At 33.3% G+C, this 10,806-nt stretch overlaps 1 protein-coding gene across 1 annotated transcript in view; it reads left to right on the forward strand.

Moving 5' to 3' along the window:
• LOC107678636 (sorting nexin-25-like) overlaps positions 1-10,806 on the forward strand; it is a 71,697-nt gene that overhangs the window by 50,734 nt on the left and 10,157 nt on the right. The window contains exons 7-11 of the mRNA XM_016473981.1: positions 1-180; positions 2,487-2,618; positions 6,477-6,752; positions 6,844-7,008; positions 8,087-8,218. The exon at positions 1-180 is cut by the window's left edge and continues 11 nt beyond it. Coding sequence (XP_016329467.1) covers positions 1-180; positions 2,487-2,618; positions 6,477-6,752; positions 6,844-7,008; positions 8,087-8,218 — 885 coding nt within the window. The remainder of the gene's footprint in view (positions 181-2,486; positions 2,619-6,476; positions 6,753-6,843; positions 7,009-8,086; positions 8,219-10,806) is intronic.

The raw sequence follows: 10,806 nt of genomic DNA on the forward strand, positions 1-10,806 counted from the left end.
AAAGAGGCTGCCGCGCTGAAGGCCGACCTATTACGTGCCAGAAACATGAAGCGTTACATTAACCAGCTCACAGTGGCAAAGAAGCAGTGTGAGAAGCGGATCCGGCGCCTCGGGGGTCCTAACTATGAGCAGCAGGAGGACGGAGCCCAGGATGAAGGGGACGGTCCACAGAGCCAACGGGTACAGGAAGAAATTACAGTCATAGAAACACCATATCTAAGCCAATATGAAATCACAAATTTATTGAATTATTTTCTGCATCCTGTAGCTGACATAATGAAATGAGAGGATGTGATTTAAGAACTCTTAAAATTATCAATTTAGATGTTTTTTATGCCGTTTTAAGATATTTAAGAATTTTTATGACTGTTTACATACATTTTACAGTTCACACATATGTGTTTAGTGAAACGCTTGCACTGTCGAGCCCTGATATAATAGAGTAACTCTTGTTTTTCTGTCTCTTTTTATCTCTCTGATCAGTGTAGAAGCATGTTATGACAGGAAGCCCTTACTCTATCTGAATTCAGTCATATGACATGCTGTTGTTGTCCCAGTAGCTCTAGGCCCTAGTAGGCCGTCCCGTCCCACACCGATAGGCCTGTCTCTGAATGTCCCTAATGATCCGGTCGAGAGCAGCACACTGATATGAGGCTCATAGAGCGTGTTGGGTTTCATACGCTAGCTTAGAAGAACACAGAAACCTCAGTTTGTAAAGCTTAAAACATCACTGCATATTGATGAACAGTAGCTGCTTCTTGGAAAAAGGATTTTCTTTGCATTTTTTTTTGATGCGAAGCTCCTTCCACAGACTGTTAACTGCGAAAATGATCATGGTTATGACATCATGTCATAGCATTAGGGTGCTTTCACACTTGGTTCGATTGCTTGGTCCGAACCCGAGTTCGATTGCTCCCCCTGCCCCCGCTGGACTGTGTTCACATTATATCATTTGGGTCCGAACCGCGGTTCGTTTGCTTCATCAAGCCAGCAGCTGTTTACCCCGTTGCTTAGTAACGATGGCGCAGGAGAAGACGGCAAAATGCGTAGCAAGGCTCTCTTCAATTTTATATTTATGTTTTTGAACCGTTGGTTTTGTTTCCAAAGCTTCAGTACATAACGGCACTTACGTCTGCCTTACGGATGTACTGCAAATGCTCTAAAGTACTCTGAAGGTGAACAGAAATGAGATATACAGCTCTCTGCTTGCAGCGCGTCAGTCACGCTCGTCAAGAAAGTGAGTGAAACACACATTTTTATCAAATAATATGTCATTAATAGCGGTTCACTTCCGTGATTTGGTACGATTGCGTTCACATCAGCAGCGAACCGTACCGGAGTTCACTTGAACCGTACCCCAGACCACCCTTTTTAAGCGGACTCGGGTACGGTTCGCGGGTGCGCACCCGAGTTCGGAAGACCGCGTTCACATCATCCAAACGTACCAAACTCTGACGTCAATCGAACCTGGGTGCGCATCAAAAGTGCTAGTGTGAAAGCACCCTTAGTCTATTAGCATTTACTAGTGTTTAGAATCGAGAACCTGTTTTTATTCAGTTAACACCAGAGTTACTGTAGTTAACCAAAACTAAAATAAAAAAAAAAAAAATAAAGTAAATTTCATTCCTTGAAATAAAATAAAAAAATTGTACTTTATTTTATTTTATTTTAGTTAACATTAACAGCAATATTTCTCATTTTCATTTAGTTTAACTTTATGTACTAAATAACTAAAAACTAAAATGAATAAAAAAACTTTAATTAATTAATTAATTCATTCATTCATAAAAAAATTAATACATGAATTAAAAAACTAAATTGAATAAATACATTTTTAATTAATTTCATTAAATTTTTTATTATAAAATTAAAAAAATTATAAAAATACCAATTAAAAGTTTGGGGTCAGTAAGCTATTTATTTACTTTTAAAAAGAAATTAATATTTGTATTAAACAAGGATGCATTAAATTGATCAAATGCGAGTCAGTAAAGACATTTGTTAAATATAAAATATTTCAAATAAATGCTGTTCTTTTGAACTTTCTATTCATCAAAGAATGCTAAAAATCCCAGAAAAATATGAAGCAGCAAGACTGTTTTTGGCATTGATGATAATAAAAAATGTTTGTTGAGCATCAAAGCTGCATATTAAGGTACTTTTGTGTGAATTTTGTCAGTGCAAGGAGGTTAGCCAACATTTACTATATATTTACTATATAGTATTAAAGGTACAAAAGCAAAAATATTCTTAATTCTTAGGGTTAGAGACAAGCCTTGACTTACACTAAAAAAATATAAGATACTCCAAAAGAGTAGAAACCCTTTAAAAGATGAGAAGAAACATCCTCATCGGCTGGCAGTCAGTGTTACTGATAAATTACCCAGCCTTCTCGAGATGAAACGCCACTTCCACTGCAGCGTAAATTTTTCAAGTGCTTTTAATAATAACACTGTCTGCTTCATTTGTTTCTTGTCCTCTCACAGATACTTCAGTTTGAGGAGATCATGTCAAACGCAGTGTACCGGGAGCATTTCCGTGTCTACATGGAGCGCGTGGACAAGAGGGCTCTGATTAGCTTTTGGGAGCTGGTGGAGATGCTCAAGAGCGCCAACAAGGTCAGACACGCACTTCAGCAGAACATCAAGACCTTGAGCTGAAGATCTGTCAGCATACGAGTGAAAGAGCCGCTGTCATTAGCCCTGTTCAGACAATAACTGTTTCTCATGGGGACATCTGTAGAAATACTTTGCATGGTCATTTATTAATGGTGGAGGAGCGAGTTCTGTGATATTACAGTACAAACCTGAAAACACGCTGCTCAAGTGGTCAGTCACATGATTGTCAATACCAAAAAATATTGATTTCTCCATTTTAATCTATTCTCACTTTGTTAAACCCATATCGATTCTTCAGTCCCAAGAATTGATCTGTTGTTTTCAGTTGATGCATGAGCAAAACATTATTTTTAGCGCTCCTCCTTTCCAGTAAATCATGATAAGCTTTGTTTTGTTACTTTTCATATGAAACAAAGTCTCGGTGTTCAAATTCTGTCAATTTTATTACCAAATTCAAACATTAAATACCATTTTAGCACTCTTTAATGTTGCGAAATAAACATGAATAAACATCAGAAGGTGTTGAAAGTAGGGCTGTCAAAATTAACGCGTTAATTTTCTGTTTGACCCTTTGCCTAGCTGTAGTTGGAGAAATGGAGATGCACAGTGTTGCCAACTCAGCGACTTTGTTGCTAGATTTAGTGACTTTTCAGACCCCTTTAGCGACTTTTTTCTTTCTTTTTTTTTCTCTTCAAAAAGCACCTAGCGAAAAATCTTTAAGGTTTGACCAAACCTTATTTAGTTTCTGAGACTCGCCGGTACTGCCGCACAAGCACGAGGTCTCGCTTTCCTGCTGCGCACACATCTTTCTCTGCGTAAACAGGCTTGTGTAAGTAAATTGCTCAGTGCAAAGAAAGAAAAGTAATGGGAACCTGGTATTTCTATGTTCTTTTTTCATGTGTCTAATAGACATGAACAAGTTCTTTGAAAAATATCTATGATCTTTGAAACATGTCTAGTCTTCATGCTCTATGTTGACTGTGGTTTCACTAATAATAAACATATATTGCATAAAGCATCCTTATTTGTCCATGCACATGTTGATAAGAGTATTAAAAACTTGAAAAGTATTAATTTAAGGTACATTTAGAACAGATAAAAATGTGCGATTAAGTTGCGATTAATCACGAGTTAACTCATGACGATCATGCGATTAATCACAATTAAATATTTTGAATCGATTCACAGCCCTAGTTGAAAGATACAGTATAATTTACTAAAATGTATCATATATCATGTAATTGCTCAGTCCGAGTTTCAAGGGCAGAAAGATGCTAATAAAATCATGTAAAAATTATGTCAGTTATTTAATGTCTATAAAAAAGTAGCATTTTGCTACATATATGCACTACGTTACATATTTATTATATTTTTACATAAACTTGTTCTTCAGTATTTAATGTATGTTTGAGTAAATCCGTCATAAAAGCTGGAGTAGAAACATATTTACATCATTAAAAATGTATTGTATAATAAATATGTATTGTATTATAAAATCTCCCTTATGTGCAACTTAAATGTTTCTTTACAAATCACTTAATTTAATAATGTACTACCAACTGACAGGGTTTATTGTATAGTTGTATAGTTTACAGCATTAGTTGAGATTTTTTTCCCTTTAAAAAAATAGGTATGTACTGTACTTGTCTGTAGCTTGTGAATGAAAATCAAAATCGAATCATATTCTTCTCAATACCCAGCCAAAGTCAGATGTAAACAAAATATCTATTATGGTTTGGACAATTGATAAATTCACATTTAAATTAATAATAGAAAATATATTTATTTTATTTATTTATTTATTATTTGATTATTTAAATATCCCAGTAAAAAATAGAAAACTGACATTACAAAAAAACTGACGTTTTCTGTCTTGCTTTTTGCAAAATGATAGAGAATGATAGGAGAAAAACGTTAAAACAAACTTATTTATATTTACATGAGGTAAACATTTGACTCAGCTACTTTTTTGACAAGTAAAATGGCATTTTTATTAAAAAAATAATAATATCCCATTTCAAAAGTTTACACGATTTTGTTCTCTGTTTTTCGTTTTCTTCTTAACAGTTCACACTTCTCGTAATATTGTGATGAAGCATTATTAATATTATTCAGTAATAAAAATACATAAAAAGAAAAGAATAAAAGAAAAGAATACATTATAAATAATAAAAGAATAAAAGAATACAAATCTGAAATGTGTGCACATTACCGCAAAGTGTAACAATTACTCTTCAGTGCTTGGCAGTGTTCAAAAAGGATTTGCGAAATTACTTTTGCATTTTTTCTTGTAAATTTATAAATGTTTATTCCTATGGCAATTGAATGGCCACACAACCTGTTTGTCAAAAAACAGATATTTCTGAATTCTGACTGCAGTAAAATCACTAACTAGCCCCAATAAATCTTAAAATGACCTTACATCCCCTTGAGAAAGGATAAGCATCTGAATAGGGCTGTAGTCATGTCTGAAAAGTTTTTCTGTAGCTCATGCCAATCTACGGGCACAATTGAAAATGTACTAATTGGTCATTTATCTGGCACTTTTATCCAGCAATTAACGTCAGACCACAGAAACTCTCACGGCTGAAAACTCTACCAACACTCAGACAAATGTTTAATTGTTGCGGCCCATTATGTCCAGCTGTGTTAAATTAGCAATTACCGGTACTGCCATTTAGCCAGGAGTGTCAGAGCTGATTGCATTCTTTTTTTTCATTGTTCTGTGGTACTGAAAAGTTTAAGATGTCATTAATGCTGACAACTGATGAACTTTTCTGTGGAGTCTGGAATATTGTATATTGTGTATAGAATAAAAACACGGCTATTTATGAAAATATGCAGGTACTCTAGAATGCTGTTAGCTGATAAATGTTTGAGGAAGTACATTTGGTTCATTTCTGTGCAACAGCAGATTTGCAATAATCTGTTTAATGTTGATGTCATATTTTATTAACAGTTAGCATCTGTTCAGCATGAAACCAAACCAAACGATTAAGATTAGCCATATGTTTTATAGCTTGTTGGTTCTGAATGTGAATCTGTCATTGAAATGCAAAACGTTGAAGACCAAAACCAGTAAAAGCACAATGCAGCATTGCTGCTGGCAGACCAATAGACTTGTGCAGATCTTCAAACCGTCAAGGATGAAACCAACAAAACTTGTCAAGAACATGTCTGCATTTTTATTTAACTGATATTTGACCCTATAATCAAAAGAAGAAGAAGAAACTGTTTTGTTTGATGAAAATAAAACCTGTTTAATCACATTTTCTCCCCAGTTTTAAATTACCTTAATGTGAAAAAGATAATTACAACAATGCAAAAAAAAAAAAAGTTATATATTTATATTTAAGTCATATATTTACAGAGGCAGTATTTGTTGTACTGCCTTTAATTAATTGATTTATGTTATTATTTTATATATTTGTTTTTTTTATTTGATTATTAAATTTACTATATATATATATATTTTTATTTTTATTTTATTTACTCTTTTGAAATCATACAATAATTATACAATATTTATACATATACATACAATAATTATATATACACACAGACACACACACACACACACTATTTATAAAATATATATATACACACACAGTATGTATATATATATATATAATTTTTTTTTTTTCTTCATAAAATATAAGTATAAATATTAATATTTATGCCAAATTTTATGCAATTGATGCAACGTATACAGTTAGATTTTTTTCTTTTGTTGGGGATTAAATGTGACCTACCTGTGAGATTCACTTTTAAAGGAATGCCTTTAAAAAACAAGACAAGAATGTGCCTGGTTTCAATGTCTGTACTCCAGATCAGGTCTGATAGTCTTCCTCTGTGCAGAATGAAGTGCCACAGCTGGTTGGAGAGATCTACCAGAACTTCTTTGTGGAGAGCAGGGAGATCCCGGTGGAGAAGGCTCTTTATAAAGAGATCCAGCAGACGCTGGTGGGGAACAAGGGTACAGACGTGTTCCACAGGATCCAGGGAGACGTGTACGAGACCATGAAGGAGCGCTATTACCCATCCTTCCTGGTGAGCGACCTGTACGAGCGGCTCATTAAACGAGAGGAGCAAAGGAACAGCTCACAGTCCAGCAGTGAGGAGAAAGACGACGCCGTGAGTTTAACATGATATGAGCCTGGCTTCTACATCCAAACACTCCGTCGCCATTTTCGGTGATATTTCTCTTGTATTTCTGTGCGTTTAGGGTCCGGTGATGGAAGGAGGGGACGTGGCCCTGGATGAAGGCAGCAAAGGCATCAACGAACAGGCCAGTTACGCCGCAACCAAACTACACCAGCTGTACGAGAGGCTGGAGTACAAACGCCAAGCCCTGGGCTCCATCCAGAACGCACCACGACCTGATAAAAAGGTAAACCCAGAATTATAGCCCCATTGATGTGAAATATTATCCTTTTATCTGAAATAATAATAAATAAATTCCGATTGATCATTTTTTGTGCATCAGATCTGTGATTGGCCAGTGCATCCATGTGATCAATGGACACGTTTGTGATTGGTTACAACTAATTGATTTGAATGTTCAATTTTTTTTTTTTACAAAATTTTTTACAAAAACACATTTTAAATGAAACTTTCATTGTGCAGCCCTAATATGTTTTTGTTGTTGTTGTTGTTGTTGGTTATAAATGAGAATATTTTGAATTTAACAAATACATTAGGGATCAAAAGTTTAAGATTTTTAAATATTAAAAAAAAAGTCTTATGCTCACCAAGGCTGCATTTATTTGATCAAACATACAGTAAAAACAGTAATATTGTGAAATATTATTACAATTTAAAATAACTGTTCTATTTGAATATATTTTCACGATTAACATGATTTTAGTTTTTATAAAAGAATGATTACTTTTATTTAGCAAGGACACTTTAAATTAATTAAAATTGATAATAATAAGATATATATTTTTTGAGCAGCAAATCAGCATATTAGAATGATTTCTGAAGGATCATGTGACACTGAAGACTGGAGTAATGATGCTGAAAATTCAGCTTTGCATCACAGAAATAAATTACATTTTAACATATGTTCACATAGAAAACAGTTATTTCAAATTGTAATAATATTTCACATATTTACTTTGTTTTCAAATAAATACATCCTTGGTGACCATAAGAGACTTTGAAAAACATAAAAAAAAAAACATACTTCTGAACATTAATGTACCCAAGATAAAAAGCAATAACTTCAAGCAGTATTTACGTAATTTATCACTAGTACTGGTATCAACTTCTGAAATTCTGGAGTTCATACAGTCTGTACTGTGTGTGTGGTTTGAGTTAATCCATTAGCTGAGACAGGAATCGATTTCTCTCGTGTACTCTGAGGGTCTCTTTCTTCCTGTGCTGGCAGAGATCTCGGGCAGCGTTTCCATCAGAGTCAGGGTCAGAGACCTGCGCTGGAACTCATGAAAATGCCTTTCTTGTAGATTGTGTCACTACTGAAGGAGGAAATCTGCGACATGGAGAAGGAGCACAGCGACCTCCAGCTGCACATTTCACGGACGGACTGCTGGTGCGAGAACCTGGGCACCTGGAGAGCCGTCGTCAGCACCGCAGAGGTCAGTCCTGAATACAGTGCAGGAAAACATCCCGGGCAACCATCTACAGGCACCTTGGCAATTGAATCGCCATTGGCTAGTACATTTTTTTGTTTACTCGCCAGATTGAAATATTATACTAATATATACAGTATATATATACATATATATATAAATACACAAACACAGGTGCGCTGCGCATCCATTGAGATGAAATGAAAAATATCACAGATCTCTTGACAAAGAATGAAACTCCGAAGCGCTCGGAGTGTTTGGCGAGTGAAAATATATCTGAGCTAAACTTATACTTAGCCTCCAACTCACACACTGGCGAGTAAAATCTGAGAATTTACCAGAGTGAAGATTTAGTCGCATATGTGAGTGATTTACTCGCAATGTAGAGGGTTAAATACAGGATTAGCTCAAGCTACAATATCTGTGACATAATGGCGATTAATTGTTATTTTAGTATAATTAAAATACTATTATAAATATTTTTTGGATTTGTATTTTTATATTTTCCATTTTTATTTTCCATTTTGTTAAAGATTCTGTAATTTAGTTTTGTAAATGTTTTGTTTATTGTTTTCAGTAGTCTTTTTCATTCATTAGTCTTAGTTTTTATTCATTTTTATTTCAGTTTTTGTTTTAGTATTTCAACAATAAACTAAACTAAAATAATTGTATTTTAACAAATATTTTATTTTATTCCAGTTATGTTATTTTTGTTCATATTTATATTTTATTTTATTTCAGTTATAAATCAATTAAATAAATGTTAACTAAAATAATAAGGTAGCTTTTTATTTATATTTTATTTTATTTTATTTCAGTTAACATTTATTTTATTTCAGGTAATAAAAATGTATGATTTTATATTTATATTTATTATTTTATAATTTTAGTTTAGTTAATGATAAAAACTCTGCGGTTAACACAATACAAATATTTTTGAAAAGAAAAAAAAAAAGAAAATGAATCTTGTCCATCAGTAAAAAAAGAATTAAATTAAATAAAAAAATTAAAAGAAAATATACAATAAAATATAATATAAAAGGAAATATAATAAATGCAGTAAACTCTTGAAAATATTTTACAAGTGTTAGCATGAGACTAGTGTGACAGAAACACTTTCTAAACTTGTGTATGTAAAGTTATATCTAATCTTTCACTGTCATGACCAAGATAAGATGGTAAATCTGGTAATCCTGGAAAACCTGGTGATGCATACAAGCATACCAGAAAGGGACATGATGTAACTTTTGGTAAAGTGCTGTTTACATGCTGTTCACTGCAATCACAGGAATTACATCAGTAACACAGAGTACTTTCACTTTAAAAGATCAAACAAATTCTTAAACCACAGAGTGCAGCAGTGACATATCAACAGTGTTTTCACACATTCTGACTTCAATCAGTTGAAATATACAATCTTACAATCAGTTGTTACATTGAGTTCTGTGATCGCCACAGCAACATATTGTAATCACTTGCATGATTGTCTGTGGTGTTTTTTTCGGCTCCCACAACATTCTTTCCTTAAAGTAACAGTGATTAATTTCCTGTGTTTGACTCTTTTACAAACACAGTCATTAGATCATACGCAGTCCTGCTGTCCTCCTTAATCATCCGTCATTCCATCTGTTTAACTTCACAGAGAGCCACCATCTCAATATAGTCACAGTAATAAAGGTGTCAGTGCTCTTAGAGGAATTTTCCAGATTATTTTGAAGTCAAAAATGAATGCAAACTGACATAGAGTAACTGAAATCAAAACTGATGCAGCATGTTTTGAAATGCCGTATTAAAATCGAATGCAACCACAAATTAAATTAGAAAACTCTTTTCATCATTCAACATCATCTTGGGTGGAAAAATAAAGAAAACTTACTCTAATCTGTTCATCTGTGTTTTTATATATTTAACATGTAGAGTAGAGCTACTGTATTCATTTTATTCTGATCACCTGCATGCTTAAAACTTCTCTGGCCTTTAAAAGGAAGCACATCTGTTTTTTTTTTTCTTTTTTCTTTTCAGTGTTTTTTAATTAAACACCATCGTTCTCTTTTCCTGGAGCTCTGATGAGGAACAGCATACATTTGCATATTTCTGCTCAGGAGTGAGTCATTCGTATATTAGCGATTTATCTGTTAATTGGCTGCAAAAACAGCTTTTTAAATCAATTGCTTCATGTGATTTCAGCTGAAGTGAAGCTGTTATTGTTTTCCTGTCGTCTCAGTTCTGGGCAGAATCAGATGCATTACATGCAAAATGATTTAATTCAAGCCAAATTAAATCTTTTACCGCAAAGATTTTGCTCAAATCACTGTTGAATGAGCAAATGTAACTGTTAAAATGTTAAAAACATGAATCCGTTTTATTTTATTTCAATTCTGATTTTATTTCAATTCTGTTTTCGTTTTAATTTTATTTGAATTCAAATTTCATTTTATTTATATTCTTTTTGCATTTTATTTCAATTCTATTATATTTTATTTCAATTATGTTTTATTTTGTATTAAAATTCTATTTTCATTTCAATTTATTTCAATTGTATTTTCATTGCATTTTTATTTCAATTCAATTCTATTTAATTGGGGGGGGGGGGG

The sequence above is a fragment of the Sinocyclocheilus anshuiensis genome, unplaced genomic scaffold (assembly GCF_001515605.1).
Source record: "Sinocyclocheilus anshuiensis isolate Anshui unplaced genomic scaffold, SAMN03320099.WGS_v1.1 scaffold877, whole genome shotgun sequence".
Lineage (NCBI taxonomy): Eukaryota > Metazoa > Chordata > Actinopteri > Cypriniformes > Cyprinidae > Sinocyclocheilus > Sinocyclocheilus anshuiensis.